The sequence below is a fragment of the Salvelinus alpinus genome, chromosome 18, assembly GCF_045679555.1.
Source record: "Salvelinus alpinus chromosome 18, SLU_Salpinus.1, whole genome shotgun sequence".
NCBI classification, from domain to species: Eukaryota; Metazoa; Chordata; class Actinopteri; order Salmoniformes; family Salmonidae; genus Salvelinus; species Salvelinus alpinus.
The window spans coordinates 24,476,246-24,496,543 of record NC_092103.1 but is presented as its reverse complement, the minus strand read 5'-3'; the positions used below and the strand labels follow the sequence as shown (position 1 = coordinate 24,496,543).

Here is a 20,298-nt window from a genome sequence, read left to right as displayed (position 1 = left end):
TCCCTTTTAATATCAAGGAAAGCTAGTTAAGGTAAATGATTTAAACAATGTCCACACAACGCTACATGCATATTAGATACTTACGTCACTGAATATGTATTTACTACTTAGTCATGTAGGCTAAATATATTAAATGGATCAACATTGAAGTCGTGAATTAGATAACTTTTTACTAGATAATTTCCTTTAATTGCTTACAGGATTTTTGCATACACACCTGAGCCTGTGTTATTTAAATGTTATCTCAGGAAAACGAATAGCCTATATATATATATATATATATATATAGTAACATTTTTTTTCAGTCTCAAGATTCCAGTGGGAAAGCACTACCTTACCTGTTATCTCACGGTCAGTGTTATCAGGGATCTTTGGGACGTCCCTACACTAAACTTTAACCCCTACCTTTAACCTAACCTTAAACATAACCCTTACCTAACTAACCATTTACATTTCAACTTCAATGGGGGGTAGGGACGTCCCAATGATACCGGATAGCATGGACCGTTATCTCACCGTGAAGGGAAAAAAATCAAGTTCGTTCGCAAATTCACAATCAGCTGTGTATTGTCTCTCGCGGCCAATGGGATGCGAGGCAATTAACATCCCAACACCGATTGATTAAAAAAAACTGTGGAGCTGGGGTGTTGTGAGACGACCATTTGAAGGTGAAGTAGGTGATGAACTCGAGACTCAATGGACTACAGTTGATAAGGTATATCGCACACAGGCTTCTATTTCTGTACAGGTTTGTTTCCACACAGCGTGAAGAGGGACTTTCGGGATTGATTTTCACCCTTTAAGGAATTGCTCAAAGAACGCTGGCGTTTGGACATTTTCTTGCCACCCTCAAGTGTTCAGGGCAGGCCGTTCAGAAACGATTTTCTATCTTGCGTAATGGGTATATAGACGGTACAGACTGCAAGCGTGTCATTGACTATAACCAAGTGCTTGAACCACATTGTCTGAGATTCAAATCAAGGAGAATGTCGGAGCGATCTCAGAGCCCTATTTCGGATTGCAACAGCCGGCCGGATGACTTCAGCCGACCCATGTACGCCCAGGCCTTGGGTCAAGAGGCGTTTGGCGGCACGTCGCTCCAGATCCCTCACGGCGTTCTACAGCACCACAGTCTTCTATTCAACAAGACTGCATACAATGGGTTGCCTCCAACACCTCAAACCTTTTTTCAATTCCCACCGGCCGGTGGTGACTATAGGGCCTCCGATTTACAAGCCGGTGACTTTTGCCAACCCAAACACTGGTATCCCATCGCCGCTCCCGAATACACCGGCCAAGTACCGAGGGTTGCAGTGACTACGCAGGCCACAAACCTGAGCCCACCCATTGCCGAAGCCAGGGAACAAATCAAAATGCCTGATATAAAGATTGAGAAGGATGTCAATGACGAGTATGAGGTAAAGAGTCAACAGTATCCAACGCCGTCGTCCGCTGTGGCTCACGGGGTTTACTACTCGACCCCATGGAACCCCTCGTTTTGGCCCGGCCTTCCCCACATCACTGCTGCGAGTTCCAATACTCAAAACCTCAACTCCATACCCTCAACATCGTCTTCAACATCCCCATCGCTCTCGCCGTCACCCCCCAGCAATGGGTTACCCGGGATCACGTTCAACGGGAGCGCAAGCCAAGGTGCCCAAGCGCAAACCCAGAGCAATGGATCCTCCAGCGGTGGGTGCAGCGACTCCGAGGAAGAGGTGAGTCTGAAAATAGGCCTATGTACCGTTATCCCCATGATGTCCTATTAGCTTGTGTTTACCCTAAAGCCTGCCTATTAATAAAAAAAGTTAAGAGATGGAAAATGTTTCCTGAAGTCTTTAGTAAGTGTGCCTCTTTTTAACAGGAGAACCCTTCAACTGAGGAGCTGGAACAGTTCGCCAAGGAGCTGAAGCACACGCGTATAACACTGGGTTTCACACAAGCAGATGTAGGAATGGCTCTAGGCAATCTTTATGGTGAGTTTGGATTAGGCGTACACTAAAACTACCATTAACCTATGTCACAGCCTAACCTTGCCAATGTGAGCTGGTGAATACTAATGCATGTTTGGTCTTTGGACTTACTGAGTGTTCCGTTAAATTGGCGTAGGAAACCATAGAATACTATGGTTCTTGTGTTTGATATCTACTGTAGTTGTTGCAGTGTCAACTAGGGATTAACATGGGTAACTGGGATTCCGGGACCACTCTTTACATTTCCCGAAAAAATTAAGGACAAGATCCGGCAAATGACCCAATATCGCACTAATGCAATTCTCCCAAAATACACTATGTGCAGCAGCAGCATATTGTGCCATTTTAAAAAATATATATATATTTCCATTCTCCAACCAGGCTGTCCCATGGACGCATAGTGTATTTACTTCACACAATCGCCATAAATTCAAAGCACACGCATAATTGACACTGCTGTACTGCACACCAGATCCGAATGCACTTTAGACCTCTCACCAGAATTGAAAATTCGATCCCGTTCTGAACCAAGACCAGTGAGCTGAAGCCCAGGACTGGTTCAACATCACATAAATGAGCCCTAACCGGACAACCGTACACTATATATTGATTTGAACTGGTGTTGAGAACAATGTGGCGGGCGGCAGCTGAGTGAGGAGACAGGAAACAGCTACTGGGCGGAGAAAGTGCAGAGGAAAGCTCGCGGTATGTTCAGCTGAATGATGGAAATATTGGAATTAAGTAGGCTAATGCATTTGAAGGCATTTACCAAATTCTTGCTTATACTGAAACTCCCAAAGTGATATAAAACCGTTATACACATTTTTAAAGCATTAGTCGTGTGGTCAACTAGATTATAATTTCAGCACCGTTTTCATTGGGACAACGCCATGTCGCTGATTTGAGACAAGTGGGGGATTAGTCTAGATAATTCAATGTCAGATCTTTGTTTTCACTGAATCTCCGTTTAGATATTTGGTAACAATTTAAACCGGGGAAATGTTAGCTAAATTGGAGTCTGTGCTAATGAACATATTTTTGATAGCGTGCTCATATATTAGCTGATCAGAACATTTTGCTAGCATGTTATACAAGTGGATTTTGCGCTTCACTCGCGTAGTAGCCTGTCCTACTCCGACCAAAAGCCAAGGTCTGTATATTTGGTTGATTGATCTCTGGCTGGACAAGTGGAAGTGGTAGCTCATTTATTCGTTTGTTCACAATCACTGCAGAAACATTTAGCATGTAATAACGTAGCCTAAATCTAGTGTATTATTTATCTATTAACTCACGTAGTAGCCTTATATAGAGTTTAGGGTATATTCCTATCGTCCCAATCTCACTGAAACCCAACATCCGGATCCTGTCTAGCATTAACATTCCTAATTTTATTCTGTAATCAATAGGTGCCATTTTCAAATCACGTTTCGCATATGCATGTAAAAAAATATATAATAATCCCCCTCTTCTCTGCGCTGTCTCGTATTGCTGCCTGTATGAGAGCTTCGGTAGTGTGTAAACAACACAAAGTTGGTCCCGGTTAAGATGCCTTGATGTTTCAACAAGTCCCTCTTCATCTCCCGTTATTCATGAGCTGATCTGCTATCTGTATAATCCACTCGATTTTGCCAAACAAAGTTTTGGTATTCGTTGGTTATCTACCAAGATTAATCACTTTGGTCATTGACTTTGTTTGCCTGCTGTTAGTGCATGTTTGCCTGCTGTCTGTGTCGAGATAGCCTAGGCCTACTGATGAAATGCGTTGAATTAATTGAGGAACATGATAACGCTCTGAATTGCTCAACTAGCTGTTTCGCAATTCACAATAGTGTTATTGGGGAGCAGTTACTCTATCATTACTAAATATTAGTTTCTCTTGTTGTGAAATCTTTCCATAGTGTCGCAGCCTAGACACCAATTTGGCTCAGCCACAATCTTATTTAGGGAGAATCTTGAGCGACTATATCTTAGTTTTAAACGCTCCGATTTTTGCGTATTCCCCAGGATGCATATTAATTATTTCCGGTATTGCGATTTGGTAGATTTTTTGGAAAATATTAATCCCTAGTGTCAACTGCTGACAATGACTCGTTCTCTGTTTAGGCAAGATGTTCAGCCAGACTACAATCTGTCGCTTCGAAGCCCTCCAGCTCAGCTTCAAGAATATGTGCAAGCTGAAGCCCCTGCTTCGGAGATGGCTGAATGAGGCTGAGACCTCTGACAACCCCCAGGATGTGAGTATTCTTCTAATCGAACTCTTTATCAGATACCTTTGTTTTGTTTAGAATCACAGCTCGTACAGAGCAGCATCAGGTTTGCACAATGTGTCTAGGATTCCATCTTGTTGGCCATGAACTTCCCATGGCCAACCAGAGTAATATTTATTAGAAAATGTTCACCATTTTAAATGTTATCTATTCAACTTTTGCATTTGGTATTTGAGGGGGACCAATAGTTATGTCCTCTGCAATGGACCTAAGCACACTAATGTCCCAGTCTGAATGTGAGTATGCTTGTATCCCCAGATGTACAAGATCGAGCGGGTGTTTGTGGACACCAGGAAGAGGAAGCGGCGGACCAGTCTGGAGGGTTCGGTGCGCACGGCTCTAGAGTCCTACTTTGTCAAGTGCCCCAAGCCCAACACCCAGGAGATCACACACATTGCAGACGACCTGTGTCTGGAGAGAGATGTGAGTCCCACACTGATACAGCCTTCCCTCACTTCCTTTCGGTCACCTACTGGCCTTTATTTCCCCAACCCTGTGTAACGGATGTGAAATGGCTAGCTAGTTAGCGGGTACGCGCTACTAGCATTTCAATCAGTTACGTCACTTGCTCTGAGACTTAAGTAGGGTTTCCCCTTGCTCTGCAAGGGCCGTGGCCTTTGTGGAGCGATGGGTAACGATGCTTCGTGGGCGACCGTTGTTGATGTGTGCAGAGGGTCCCTGGTTCGCGCCCGTTTCGGGGCGAGGGGACGGTTTAAAGTTATACTGTTACACCTGCATGGCTGTTTAGTCTAAGTTGCTCTTAAATGAAATGGACCCTAAATTCATTTATGGTAAATATGCTTTTCCTGTGTTTCCATGGTTTGAATCTTAGTGCTGTATGTGATGACTCATCTGACACTGTCAGGTTCTATATTTTTTTAATTAAGGAAGCGGGGAAATGTGCTGTGTTTGACAGGTGGTGCGTGTGTGGTTCTGTAACCGCAGACAGAAGGGCAAGCGCCTGGCCCTCCCTTTCGATGAGGAGTGTGAAGGACAGTACTACGAGCAGAGCCCACCTCCCCCGCACATGACCCACTCCCCCCTCCCTGGGCAGGGTTACCACCTATCCAGCCACACCGGGGCCCCCACTTTCTACATGCCCCCCCTCCAGAGGCCAGATGTCTTTAAGCAGGCCCTGCACCCTGGACTGGTGGGTCACCTGACCAGCTAAACGTGTTCCAGTTCTCCAAACCAGCCCTGGCCATGTGGCCTTCCTTTCCCACGCAACATAGCTATTTTCTACCTCTTCATTCCACCAGTCCCTCCCAACCCAGGATGTCCTCCAGTCCCTCCCAACACAGGATGTTGTCCTCTGTATCCAGTTCAACAACAATGGGGAGGAAGTCAATCGAGGGTGAATACAGTGAAGAAATGGATCAAAGCTGCAAATTTCTAGTCTATTTGAAAGGCAAGGTATCTTGAGACTGCTTTTGTCCCACATGCTCTAAGTGTTCATCGGTTTAGGGCCTTGCCTCCCACCCAGTTCAGCTACAAGTCATCTGCACAGCACTGAATGCTCCATCCTGCACCATGGGGAGGAGGGGGGGGTTGGCTCTGAATATCTGCCGTGAGATTGTTTTTGCACAAAGTTGTCTGACCTTTTTTTGATATTTTTTTAAATGATATTTTTTTCTTTATCTTGAATATCCTTGTGCTGTCTTATTGTTGCAGAGGTTATCATTGTCTTACCTACAATTTCTTTAAAGTCTTGTCCAGAAGGTTTACTCTCATAGTGGAAGTATGATACAAATACAATTTTTGATTTGTTTTAAATCCTGCTATGTTTGTATTGCATAACTGTTTTTAATCTAATGGTAGCCATTTTGGTAAAGGGATTAACCAAAGTGGTACTTATGTTAACATGATCATCAGGGACCTGTATTGTTAATGGTTGTCACTGTTACAGCGCTGATTACATCAGCACTCTTATACAAAGACTTGATCAAAACAAATGTAGTTAAAGTCATTTCATCTTGTATGTGACTCAAATCTCTTGAATAGATATTTACATGCCATGTTTTTAAATAAAAGCGTATTTGATAATTTATTGAAACTCTGGCTATTTCTCTGGGGCAACCTTAAGATGTTACTTGTAACTTTTGCACCATACAATTAAATATTTTTTATTTTCTAACAACAATAAATGAATATGCTATTGTGTATATTTTCTGTAACAACAATAAATGAATATGCTATTGCGTATATAAATGCTCAACCACTTTCCCTGTTTCTCACAGTTGCGTGGGGAGGTGGTTTATTGCTGAAATGTATGTGAAATGAGCTGGTCCTAGAGAAGACCACCTTCACATTTTTAAAAGGTGTCGGTGTCCCCTTGTATAGTGCACTACTTTTGACCAGACCCTATGAGCCCTGGTCAGATGTAATGACCTGAAAAGGGTGCTATTTGGGATGCAGAAAGTCTGAGGAGCTGCCAAAGTGAACCACGTGTGTGGTTTCACTTCCTGACCCAGGCTTCCAGGTCATGGTAAACCTTCTGAGCAGGCAGGCTGTGATACTGGGGGCAGATGCTACACAGCCTCTCCCTCCAGTCTGTATACACTTTCACCTGATAGCTATGCCGCCACGCAAAGTACCCAGCATATCTCTCCTTGTCCAGTTGCAGCTGGCGGAGATAGTTCCCCAGCTCCTTGGTGGATGGAAAGTCCTCAACGTGGATGAAGGAGTTTGGCGGAGCCACGGCTATGTAGTCATCTGGCGGTGGACCCAGAACCACAGGCACTGCCCCTGCCTGGTAAGCGTTCCGCCAGAGCTTCTCAGTGATGTAATCCTTGGAGATTGAGTTCTCGAAAGACAGGTAGAAGTAGCAGCTTGAGATGGTGGGCAGCAGGTCGCTGGAGGCCAAAACCCTCCCTCTCAAGCGACCATACACCTCCACTGGGATGCTTCTTTTCAGGCTCTTGTACACCAAGCTCCTTCTGTGCTGAGGCTCATAGTGACTAACAACCCAGCAGGCCAGAATGGACTTATTTTTGGGAATGATGTCTTCTGTGCTGCTATCATTACCAGTATCACAGTCCTTCGGCAGCAGCTTACCATAGGGCATGGTGATATCAGCATCGTGGCGGTAGGACATGGTCCAGTTGAACACGTTATTGAAGGGCTTCAGGTATCTGCTGTTGTCAGGGGACTCCAGAGAGAGCCAGACCCACTTCTGGTGCCTCGGCCGGTGGAGGTGGAGGGGCAGCCGCTCCTGGCCGTTCATCAGCTCTCTGTGGTGGAAGACCACCAGGTCAGCACTGTGGTAGAGAGAGCGCTGGTCCACCAGGCGGCAGTCAGGGATACGGTACCGGTTCCAGCACACGTCTCCCTCCAAATTGTAGGAGGGGCCAAAGGGCCAGTGCCACAGCAGGATGGTGATGTTGTTGTGGCTTCTGTCAGAGTTTGGACCCCACCCACCCTCACTCCCCTGTCCCACCAGAAAGAACAGTAGAGTGGCCAGGCAGATGAGGAGGAGGAAGAGCCTGAGGCAAAATGAGGGGGATTCCATGGTAGAGCTGGACCCTTGTTTGTCATCAGGGTTCTGTCACTGCAGGGAAATGAGCAGAGAAAACAGGATTGAGTTTCCGTTAACCTTGACTCGGGTAAACATAACATAGTAAACAAAAATTCAAATTGTTACATTTCGTATTAATTTGTGGATGTCCATCATCCAATTTGTATGATAGGCTATGTTACAATTCGTACAATTACAAATGTGTAATACGTATGTTACGAATTACAATTTGTTTTGACTAATGTTAGCTAGGTTAGGGTTTAAAATTAAGGTTAGGAGTTAGGGGAAGGGTTAACTAACATGCAAGTAGCTCAAATGTAAGTAGTTGCTAAAGTTGTCCTTGGGATTAGAACGCACAACATTTGGGTTGCCAGATGTTCACATCATACACCCTACCAACCACCCTCCTTTTGTCTTATGTAATCATACCAAACGTAACATATACTGATTTGAGTGTCCAGGATTATTGTTTACTATGTTACTTCTAGGCTGTGAGACCAGCCTGTGTCTGTACCCAGTAGCCCATTGACCTTATCACTTATTTTATTGGAACACCTTCCATCCATCCCATGGTATTATCAGACATCCAGGGAGCGATTGATTTTAAAGTTAGAAATGGCTGAATGATAATAGCTACGGTATGTATCTCCTTGTAGCAGTTTGATGTACATACTTGTTTGTCACCATCTCAATGTACATTTTGGGAGTAGTTTGGTCAAAGATAAGACTGATCAGTTGGAGATTGAATTTGTTTGCTACTGCTAAACATGGTTTGTCATTCTTATTTTGGTTGTGTTGCGTGTTACATTTGACTTCCTGTATTGTGGTTGTCTTTCCTTCCCAACTCTGTGCTTGTCTCCATGTCACCAAATACAATGTTTTACAGAAAACAAATGAACAGACTTACAGCATGCTTATAGGGAAGGGCACTCAACATGCTCGTTACTGGCACAAATGACTGATTGGCTGGAAGAAATTGATAAGATTGTGGGAGCTGTTTTGTTAGACTTCTTTTGTGCTATGGATTAATATCCTCTGCCTTATCATGGATGGGCAGTTACCTATCCAACAGAACACAGAGGGTTTTCTTTCAAGCAAATTATTTTGTTGAGTATGATGTACTGCAGGGCAGCCGATTTGGACCATTATTTTATTACTAATAACCTTCCACTGCAACAGTAAAATAAATAACTGACACCTTTAACATATAGCTCCAGTCAGTTTTAGAATGGGTAACTAGCAATAGGCTGGTGCTAAATATCTAAAAAATGAAAAGAATCTCTAGGGACAAGTCACTCGCTGTAACTGTAACTGCCATGCACTCCAGGTAACTCAAGCTAGCAATAAAATAACACCTTACGGCACGACGGAGACTGTGAAGAGAGACATTTTTATGCATTTTGTATTGTATTAGTATTATGTGCTGTGATACGTGCCTGTGTTCATAATGGCTGCTCAGTGAAACGACCTGTCCTGACTTGTCATAAACGCTTGCTAAAAAACTTTAATGTGCAAGCCTTCCTTCATGACCTGACCTCTCTAATTGGTATAGAATCAGCTTGATCCCCTCTGTCGAAGACGCTTGGACCTTCTTTTTTTATATTTTCAGTGTTATCAAATCAAATGTTATTAGTCACATACACGTGTTTAACAGATTGTGGTTGTAGCGAAATGCTTATGTTTCTAGCTCTGACAGTGCAGTAATATCTTACAATTTCACAACATATACCCAATACACACAAATCTCAGTAAAGGAATGTAATTAAGAATATATAAATATATGGACGAGCAACGTCAGAGCAGCATAGATTAAGATACAGTAGATAGTATAGAATACAGTATATACATATGAGATGAGTAATGCAAGATTAAAGTAAACATTATTAAAGTAACTAATGTTCCGTTTATTATTATCGTTAACAAATACACACCTGTAAAGAAAATGAGAATTTAAAACACGTTCAGCCCCTGGTTCGACTGTGATCTGGCAGTTACTCCACCTCAATAATTCCATTTGGCAAATCGCTCGGCATACGCATACTCAGACTGACTGGCTCTCATTCAGGCAAATTATAAATAATTGCACTCAGGCAATCCGGAAGGCCAAAGTTAGATACTTTAAGGAGCAGTTCTCTCTCTGTGGGTCTAACTCCAAGAAGTTCTGGAAAACGGTTAAAGACCTGGAGAATAAACCCTCCTCCTCACAGCTGCCCATGTCCCTTAAAGTTGACGATGTGGTTGTTACTGACAAGGAGCACATGGCTGAGCTCTTTAATCACCACTTCATTAAGTCAGGATTCCTATTTGACTCAGCCATGCCTCCTTGCCCGTCCAACATTTCCTCATCTTCCACCCCTTCTAATGCGACTATCCCCGATGCTCCTCCCACTTCCCCCTACAAAGTTTTTCCTGCAGGCGGTCACTCAGTCCGAGGTGCTAAAGGAGCTCCTTAAACTTGATCCCCAAAAACCATCTGGTTCAGATGGTTTAGACCATTTCTTCTTTAAGGTTGCTGCCCCTATCATCGCCAAGCCTATCTCTGACCTTTTTAACCATTTTCTTCTCTCTGGGCAGATTCCCATTGCTTGGAAGGCAGCCACAGTGGGTCCTTTATTTAAAGGTGGAGATCAAGCTGATCCTAACTGTTATAGGCCAATTTTTCTATTTTGACCTGTTTATCAAAAGTGTTGGAAAAACTTGTCAATAATCAACTGACTGGTGTGGTGGAATATTGACTCAGAAATATAACCCTCTTACTAGAACTTGTGATTTCAAAATAGACTTTATTACAAATGTAACAAAGGCGAGCCCCTCCATGGAAAATACTAAATTCTCATATTACAGAGTCCTGCCTTTATAGTATTCTGTCTTTGCATAACGTATAGAGTCCCCTCCCTCTATATGAAAATAGCTTCCCTTGACCTTTCTCCACCATTATCTTTGCATCTCAGTTCTTGCTTGTTATATCCTGCCTGTTTGGCCCTGTCCGGGGGTATCATCGGATGGGGCCACAGTGTCTCCTGACCCCTCCTGTCTCAGCTTCCAGTATTTATGCTGCAGTAGTTTGTGTTGGGGGGCTAGTGTCAGTTTGTTATATCTGGAGTATTTCTCCTGTCTTATCTGGTGTCCTGTGTGAATTTAAGTATGCTCTCTAATTCTAATTCTCTCTTTGTCTCGGAAGAGGAACTGAGCCATAGGACCATGCCTCAGGACTACCTGGCAGGATGACTCCTTGCTGTCCCCAGTCCACCTGGCCGTGCTGCTGCTCCAGTTTCAACTGTTCTGCCTGCGGCTATGGAACCCTGGCCTGTTCACCGGACGTGCTACCTGTCCCAGACCTGCTGTATTCAACTCTCTAGAGACATCAGGAGCGGTAGAGATACTCTCAATGATCGGTTATGAAAAGCCAACTGACATTTACTCCTGAGGTGCTGACTTGTTGCACCCTCGACAACTACTGTGATTATTATTATTTGACCATGCTGGTCATTTATGAACATTTTAACATCTTGGCCATGTTCTGTTATAATCTCCACCCGGCACAGCCAGAAGAGGACTTGCCACCCCTCAGCCTGGTTCCTCTCTAGGTTTCGGCCTTTCTAGGGAGTTTTTCCTAGCCACCGTGCTACACCTGCATTGCTTGCTGTTTGGGGTTTTAGGCTGGGTTTCTGTACAGATCTTTGATCTATCAGCTGATGTAAGAAGGGCTATATAAATACATTTGATTTGTTAACGCCCACATCTGACAGCTGTATAGGTTATAATGGTAGCGGGGCCCTGGTCCTGTATGTTCCATTCTTTATATAGCCATTCTGTCTTAGCTCTTCAAAGTGGACAGTCTAAATACTGCCTGCTAATAATGGAGTCATGCACTAGATGACATAATTTCTGCATCCGGCCAATGTAATTATTGGCTTGATGTTGTTTTCTCAGCATAGCAACTGCACCTAGTTACATTGAATCATCTCCCACACTGGCTTTCTTGATGTCTATAGTATTCTCTCTGGTATGCAATCTGGTTTCCGCTCAGGTTATGGATGTGTCACTGCAACCTTAAAGGTCCAAAATTATGTCACCATTGCCCTTGATTCTAAGCAATGTTGTGCTGCTATTTTTTTTGACTTGGCCAAAGCTTTTGATACGGAAGACAATTCCATTCTTGTGGGCCGGCTAAGGAATATTGGTGTCTCTGAGGGGAATTTGGCCTTGTTTGCTAACCACCTCTCTCAAAGAGTGCAGTGTATAAAGTCAGAACATCAGCTCTGCAGATTTTGCTGTGAGGAGGCAGAGTCATTAGATCATTTATTTTGGTACTGTCCACATGTAGCTTGTTTTTGGTCACAGGTCCAGGAACAGCGGAAGAACTGCAACATTTACCTAGAACTAACGCTGCAGATAGCAATACTGCGTGATCTGGAAATTCAGTTAATCAATCATTATTTTAGCATAAATGCTTCTTTAATTTACAATCTGTAGAAGCCATGAGAATAAAAGGTTCAGTACTTTTGTGAAGCATCACAGCACAGTTGAAAAATATATGGCAAATAGAAATAAAAAATAGACAGTGTTAAGAGATAGATGGGAGGGGTTGAATGGAGCTGAAGGGTGGGACTAATAACAAGATACCAATGTAAAAACATACGGGGTTTGAAAAATGTATATAGGTTCAGAAATTTTGTGAAATAGCACAGTTACAAATAGAAACTAAACTGGATGGACAAAAGAAATAGAGGAAGTACTAAAAACAAACTTGTGTCTGTAAAATGTGTATAATATGTATAAACTGAAGGTAGAAGCCTAAGTGTTATTGTTTATTAGTTTACTCCAATTGGGGAGGGGTGGTAGGGTTTGCGGGAATAATAAATGTATATTCTAAAGAAAGTATGTATACAGTGGGGCAAAAAAGTATTTAGTCAGCCACCAATTGTGCAAGTTCTCCCACTTAAAAAGATGAGAGAGGCCTGTAATTTTCATCATAGGTACACTTCAACTATGACAGACAAAATGAGAAGAAAAAAATCCAGAAAATCACATTGTAGGATTTTTAATGAATTTATTTGCAAATTATGGTGGAAAATAAGTATTTGGTCACCTACAATCAAGCAAGATTTCTGGCTCTCACAGACCTGTAACTTCTTCTTTAAGAGGCTCCTCTGTCCTCCACTCGTTACCTGTATTAATGGCACCTGTTTGAACTTGTTATCAGTATAAAAGACACCTGTCCACAACCTCAAACAGTCACACTCCAAACTCCACTATGGCCAAGACCAAAGAGCTGTCAAAGGACACCAGAAACAAAATTGTAGACCTGCACCAGGCTGGGAAGACTGAATCTGCAATAGGTAAGCAGCTTGGTTTGAAGAAATCAACTGTGGGAGAAATTATTAGGAAATGGAAGACATACAAGACCACTGATAATCTCCCTCGATCTGGGGCTCCACGCAAGATCTCACCCCGTGGGGTCAAAATGATCACAAGAACGGTGAGCAAAAATCCCAGAACCACACGGGGGGACCTAGTGAATGACCTGCAGAGAGCTGGGACCAAAGTAACAAAGCCTACCATCAGTAACACTACGCCGCCAGGGACTCAAATCCTGCAGTGCCAGACGTGTCCCCCTGCTTAAGCCAGTACATGTCCAGGCCCGTCTGAAGTTTTCTAGAGAGCATTTGGATGATCCAGAAGAAGATTGGGAGAATGTCATATGGTCAGATGAAACCAAAATATAACTTTTTGGTAAAAACTCAACTCGTCGTGTTTGGAGGACAAAGAATGCTGAGTTGCATCCAAAGAACACCATACCTACTGTGAAGCATGGGGGTGGAAACATCATGCTTTGGGGCTGTTTTTCTGCAAAGGGACCAGGATGACTGATCCGTGTAAAGGAAAGAATGAATGGGGCCATGTATCGTGAGATTTTGAGTGAAAACCTCCTTCCATCAGCAAGGGCATTGAAGATGAAACGTGGCTGGGTCTTTCAGCATGACAATGATCCCAAACACACCGCCCGGGCAACGAAGGAGTGGCTTCGTAAGAAGCATTTCAAGGTTCTGGAGTGGCCTAGCCAGTCTCCAGATCTCTACCCCATAGAAAATCTTTGGAGGGAGTTGAAAGTCCGTGTTGCCCAGCAACAGCCCCAAAACATCACTGCTCTAGAGGAGATCTGCATGGAGGAATGGGCCAAAATACCAGCAACAGTGTGTGAAAACCTTGTGAAGACTTACAGAAAACGTTTGACCTCTGTCATTGCCAACAAAGGGTATATAACAAAGTATTGAGATAAACTTTTGTTATTGACCAAATACTTATTTTCCACTATAATTTGCAAATAAATTCATTAAAAATCCTACAATGTGATTTTCTGGATTTTTTTTTCTCATTTTGTCTGTCATAGTTGAAGTGTACCTATGATGAAAATTACAGGCCTCTCATCTTTTTAAGTGGGAGAACTTGCACAATTGGTGGCTGACTAAATACTTTTTTGCCCCACTGTATGACTACGATTATGCCTTTGGCTACTGGACAATTAAAGATGGTGTGATTTTGACTAGGCTACTAGCAAGGTAAGACATGCCTCATAATATATAGTAAGTTTATGTTTTCCAAATTCATACTGCCTTCAGCTCACTGCAAAGTGGCGTGTGATGCGCTGATGAACCCTGCCTTCCATTGCCTATACATTTGCAATTCGGGGAGTTCCTGCATGTCGGCATTCCTGCATCTTCAGGAACGCCTCCCCTTGAGCATCCCATTGGTTCCTACTTGAACGCCCCCCCTCGTGCAAGACATCTGCATGTTTGTGTGACACTTTTGAATGTGGGTCAAAAGGAACAAAAAAAAGTATTATCTGAGTTTTTTTGCTCCTGGTAGACAGTGTCCTTCGCTCCCGCATGCCGAACACCTGCACTGAGCATCGTTAAGAGAACTGCGCGAAAACAGTGCCCGACAGGCGACGACCAAGGACACTGTCTAGCGGTCATCCCTGCCTCCCGCTAGCACAGCTGGCAAGCTAGTTAGCACATGGTGTCGCCCCCCTCCTCCTGCCTGCTGTGCTAATGGGAGGTGGGTGACCGGGAGACACTGTACTTCGCCCCCACCTATTGGGCACGTTTTTTTCTGGTATATGGGGGTCTGGGGCAACACCGTGTGCTACTGCAACTAGCTACCTTGATAGTCAGTGGCAAGAGGCTGGTGCGACACCATGTGCTAACTAGCTAGCTAGTTAGCGACACCGTGTCCTAGCTTGCTCGTTAGATAGCACATGGTGTCGGCCTCGCCTTCCGCTTACTGGAGAAAATTGGACCGACAGGCGGGGGCGAAGGACACCGTCTACCGGTGTTGCTAGTTAGCTAGCTAGCACACAGTGTTGCCTACACCTCCCGTGTACTGGAGAAAACCGTGCCCGACAGCTTGCTTTTAGGAGGCCTGCATGGTTCTGTTTGCTTATAAATTGATCTGTGGATACGGTAGATCGAAATCAAATCAAATCAAATCAAATTTTATTAGTCACATACACATGGTTAGCAGATGTTAATGCGAGTGTAGCGAAATGCTTGTGCTTCTAGTTCCGACAATGCAGTAATAACCAACAAGTAATCTAACCTAACAATTCCACAACTACTACCTTATACACACACACAAGTGTAAAGGGATAAAGAATATGTACATAAAGATATATGAATGAGTGGTGGTACAGAACGGCATGGCAAGATGCAGTAGATGGTATAGAGTACGGTATATACATATGAGATGAGTACTGTAGGGTATGTAAACATAAAGTGGCATAGTTTAAAGTGGCTAGTGGTACATGTATTACATAAAGATGGCAAGATGCAGTAGATGATATAGAGTACAGTATATACATATGAGATGGGTAATGTAGGGTATGTAAACATTATATTAAGTGGCATTGTTTAAAGTGGCTAGTGGTACATTTTTACATAATTTCCATCAATTCCCATTTTTAAAGTGGCTGGAGTTGAGTCAGTATGTTGGCAGCGGCCGCTAAATGTTAGTGGTGGCTGTTTAACAGTCTGATGGCCTTGAGATAGAAGCTGTTTTTCAGTCTCTCGGTCCCTGCTTTGATGCACCTGTACTGACCTCGCCTTCTGGATGATAGCGGGGTGAACAGGCAGTGGCTTGGGTGGTTGTTGTCCTTGATGATCTTTATGGCCTTCCTGTGACATCGGGTGGTGTAGGTGTCCTGGAGGGCAGGTAGTTTGCCCCCGGTGATGCGTTCTGCAGACCTCACTACCCTCTGGAGAGCCTTACGGTTGTGGGCGGAGCAGTTGCCGTACCAGGCGGTGATACAGCCCGACAGGATGCTCTCGATTGTGCATCTGTAGAAGTTTGTGAGTGCTTTTGGTGACAAGCCGAATTTCTTCAGCCTCCTGAGGTTGAAGAGGCGCTGCTGCGCCTTCTTCACAACGCTGTCTGTGTGGGTGGACCAATTCAGTTTGTCCGTGATGTGTACACCGAGGAACTTAAAACTTTCCACCTTCTCCACTACTGACCCGTCGATGTGGATAGGGGGGTGCTCCCTCTGCTGTTTCCTGAAGTCCACAATCATCTCCTTTGTTTTGTTGACGTTGAGTGTGAGGTTATTTTCCTGACACCACACTCCGAGGGCCCTCACCTCCTCCCTGTAGGCCGTCTCGTCGTTGTTGGTAATCAAGCCTACCACTGTAGTGTCATCCGCAAACTTGATGATTGAGTTGGAGGCGTGCATGGCCACGCAGTCGTGGGTGAACAGGGAGTACAGGAGAGGGCTCAGAACGCACCCTTGTGGGGCCCCAGTGTTGAGGATCAGCGGGGTGGAGATGTTGTTACCTACCCTCACCACCTGGGGGCGGCCCGTCAGGAAGTCCAGGACCCAGTTGCACAGGGCGGGGTCGAGACCCAGGGTCTCGAGCTTGATGACGAGTTTGGAGGGTACTATGGTGTTAAATGCTGAGCTGTAATCGATGAACAGCATTCTCACATGGGTATTCCTCTTGTCCAGATGGGTTAGGGCAGTGTGCAGTGTGGTTGCGATTGCGTCGTCTGTGGACCTATTGGGTCGGTAAGCAAATTGGAGTGGGTCTAGGGTGTCCGGTAGGGTGGAGGTGATATGGTCCTTGACTAGTCTCTCAAAGCACTTCATGATGACGGAAGTGAGTGCTACGGGGCGGTAGTCGTTTAGCTCAGTTACCTTAGCTTTCTTGGGAACAGGAACAATGGTGGCCCTCTTGAAGCATGTGGGAACAGCAGACTGGGATAAGGATTGATTGAATATGTCCGTAAACACACCAGCCAGCTGGTCTGCGCATGCTCTGAGGACGCGGCTGGGAATGCCGTCTGGGCCTGCAGCCTTGCGAGGGTTAACACGTTTAAATGTTTTACTCACCTCGGCTGCAGTGAAGGAGAGCCCGCAGGTTTTGGTAGGGGGCCGTGTCAGTGGCACTGTATTGTCCTCAAAGCGGGCAAAAAAGTTGTTTAGCCTGTCTGGGAGCAAGACATCCTGGTCCGCGACGGGGCTGGTTTTCTTTTTGTAATCCGTGATTGACTGTAGACCCTGCCACATACCTCTTGTGTCTGAGCTGTTGAATTGCGACTCGATTTTGTCTCTGTACTGGGACTTAGCCTGTTTGATTGCCTTGCGGAGAGAATAGCTACACTGTTTGTATTCGGTCATGCTTCCGGTCACCTTGCCCTGGTTAAAAGCAGTGGTTCGCGCTTTCAGTTTCACGCGAATGCTGCCGTCAATCCACGGTTTCTGGTTTGGGAATGTTTTAATCGTTGCTGTGGGTACGACATCGTCAATGCACTTCCTAATGAACTCGCTCACCGAATCAGCATATTCGTCAATATTGTTGTTGGACGCAATGCGGAACATATTCCAATCCGCGTGATCGAAGCAGTCTTGAAGCGTGGATTCAGATTGGTCGGACCAGCGTTGAACAGACCTGAGCGCGGGAGCTTGTTGTTTGAGTTTCTGTTTGTAGGCTGGAATCAACAAAATGGAGTCGTGGTCAGCTTTTCCGAAAGGGGGGCGGGGGAGGGCCTTATATGCGTCGCGGAAATTAGTATAACAATGATCTAGGGTTTTTCCAGCCCTGGTAGCACAATCGATATGCTGATAGAATTTAGGGAGTTTTGTTTTTAGATTAGCCTTGTTAAAATCCCCAGCTACGATGAATGCAGCCTCAGGGTGTGTGGTTTCCAGTTTACAAAGAGTCAGATAAAGTTCGTTCAGGGCCATCGATGTGTCTGCTTGGGGGGGAATATATACGGCTGTGATTATGATTGAAGAGAATTCCCTTGGTAGATAATGCGGTCGACATTTGATTGTGAGGAGTTCTAGATCAGGTGAACAGAATGACTTGAGTTCCTGTGTGTTGTTATGATGATCACACCACGTCTCGTTAATCATAAGGCATACCCCCCCGCCCCTCTTCTTACCGGAAAGATGTTTGTTTCTGTCGGCGCGATGCATGAAGAAACCAGCTGGCTGCACCGACTCCGTTAGCGTCTCTTGAGTTAGCCATGTTTCCGTGAAGCAGAGCACGTTGCAATCCCTGATGTCTCTCTGGAATGCTACCCGTGCTCGGATTTCGTCAACCTTATTGTCAAGAGACTGGACATTGGCGAGTAGTATGCTAGGGAGTGGAGCGCGATGTGCCCGTCTCCGAAGCCTGACCACGAGACCGCCTCGTTTTCCCCTTTTTCGGCGTCGCACAGGGTCGCCGGCTGGGATCAGATCCATTGTATTGGGTGGAAGGCAAAACACTGGATCCGTTCCGGGAAAGTCATATTCCTGGTAGGAACGATGATGAGTTGACGTTAATCGTATATTCAGTAGTTCCTCCCGACTGTATGTAATGAAACCTAAGATTACCTGGGGTACCGATGTAAGAAATAACACATAAAAAAACAAAATACTGCATATTTTCCAAGGAACGCGAAGCGAGGCGGCCATCTCTTTTCGGCGCCGGAAGTTGGAAAATGGCTTGCATTGATTGATAGCCCTGGTTCCCACGGACAAAGTAGTATTTTTTCTGGGCCTGTCTGACGTAGGATCTGAAATCTGAAAGTACTTGAAGCTGGGCACTAAAAATCATTACATCGTAGTGCAGCATGAGGGAGTGGTTTCAACACTGTAGCACATTCAGAGATCGATTTATAGCCATTAATTTAAAATATTTAATAGATTTTAAACAAAAAACACTTTCTGTTTGTCAGAGTATTTTCAGATGTTGTTATCAACAAATAAACAGTTTCACGTTTGGATTCAGCCTTGTGTCAGGTGAACTGTTGACTAATAATTTCCCCTTAATCTTGAAACTGTTCCCTTTCAATTGTTGCTATACCATGGTTATCTAATTCATATTTCTTCTGTAAGAAACATTTCAATTTAGCCCTATCAATAAAGGCCAATTCTCACAAGTGTAAATGATTAATTGAGTTTTTAGATCGTTGCACAGTAGATTAGAGTGACAAGAAGTAACACATGCAACCTCTCTGACAAGCAGTCTGTGTAGTTCTGACCACAAGACTCAGATACAAGCAGTCTGTGTAGTTCCGACCACAGGTCTCAGATACGAGCAGTCTGAGTAACTGAAAGTAGCAGGAACAGAAAGACACATTCACTCTTGAGATTAGGAGAATCTTAACTTGATTAACTGGAATCTAACCAATTCACAATACAGAGTAAAATAAATAATAAAACAAAACTCACTCCCTCTCCAACATGCCATGGACAGCACAATAATTCTGTCCCTCTCTATCCACTAACCTGGGAAGTGGGCTGTGGGTCAGTGGATGTGAAGTCCCAGTCTTGTCTGCTCCTGTTGATGCGGACCCTGCTCGATGTGTCCACAGAAGGCAGAGGTGAAAAGGGTTGTGATGGAAAGATAACTTTAACGGGATGTACGTACTCAGTGTGCACAGCAGCACCAAGCTCTCTCTCTCGCTCTCTTTTTTCTTCTGTCCCTCCCTGCTTATTTTTCTCAGTCAAATGTTGTGTTTCTCAGTTTAGCAAGATGCACAAACCAAATGTGATACAATAAAAAAAACAGTAGAAAAACTATTACTAAGCAGGAGGGGATTGTTGGGACCATCATTAGTGGATGGAAGGCCTCCATTGAGATGTTAGTGAACAGAGATAAAAACTATGAGATAGTGCAAGTTAGTGTAAAAAACTATTTGACGTGTTAGTCAGAGGGCTGTTAGGACACAGTATCACTGCCATCTACAGTGTTGGTGGTAATAAATTGTGTGTTTACAGTGGTTAACATTGAGCTGGTGTTTACCATGCTCTGCTGTGGCCATATTGGTGATGAAGACAAATAGGTTTGCAGAGATTGTATTTCGTCATACATAATGATTACCCCAACACGGTGGTGGGAAAAGTACCCCATTGTCATACTTGAGTAAAAGTAAATACATTCATAGAAAATTACTCAATTAAAAGTGAAAGTCACCCAGTAAAATATGACTTGAGTAAAAGTCTAAAAGTACTCAGTTTGAAATATACTTAAGTATCAAAAGTAAATGTAATTGCTAA

General features: G+C 44.2%; 2 protein-coding genes across 3 annotated transcripts; one reads left to right on the top strand and one right to left on the bottom strand.

Annotated features, from left to right (window-relative positions):
• The first annotated feature begins 310 nt into the window (after positions 1-310).
• Positions 311-6,287, top strand: LOC139544046 (POU domain, class 5, transcription factor 1-like). 2 transcript variants are annotated; one of them, XM_071350737.1, is made up of 5 exons: positions 311-1,718; positions 1,865-1,976; positions 4,077-4,207; positions 4,499-4,663; positions 5,186-5,352. In XM_071350737.1, exons 1-5 carry the CDS (start codon positions 987-989, stop codon positions 5,219-5,221), a joined length of 1,176 nt encoding a protein of 391 aa, XP_071206838.1. In that variant the 5' UTR covers positions 311-986; the 3' UTR covers positions 5,222-5,352. The 2 variants fall into 2 exon arrangements, with proteins under 2 accessions (XP_071206838.1, XP_071206837.1); XM_071350736.1 differs by having other exon boundaries at positions 313-1,718; positions 5,157-6,287.
• Positions 6,288-6,345: 58 nt separating this feature from the next.
• On the bottom strand, positions 6,346-19,685 carry LOC139544047 (alpha-(1,3)-fucosyltransferase 7-like). The gene is made up of 2 exons (XM_071350738.1): positions 19,528-19,685; positions 6,346-7,787 (listed from the first exon to the last, which is right to left on the bottom strand). The coding sequence occupies exon 2, from the start codon at positions 7,746-7,748 to the stop codon at positions 6,696-6,698; it is 1,053 nt and encodes a 350-aa protein (XP_071206839.1). The 5' UTR covers positions 7,749-7,787; positions 19,528-19,685; the 3' UTR covers positions 6,346-6,695.
• Positions 19,686-20,298: the final 613 nt, after the last annotated feature.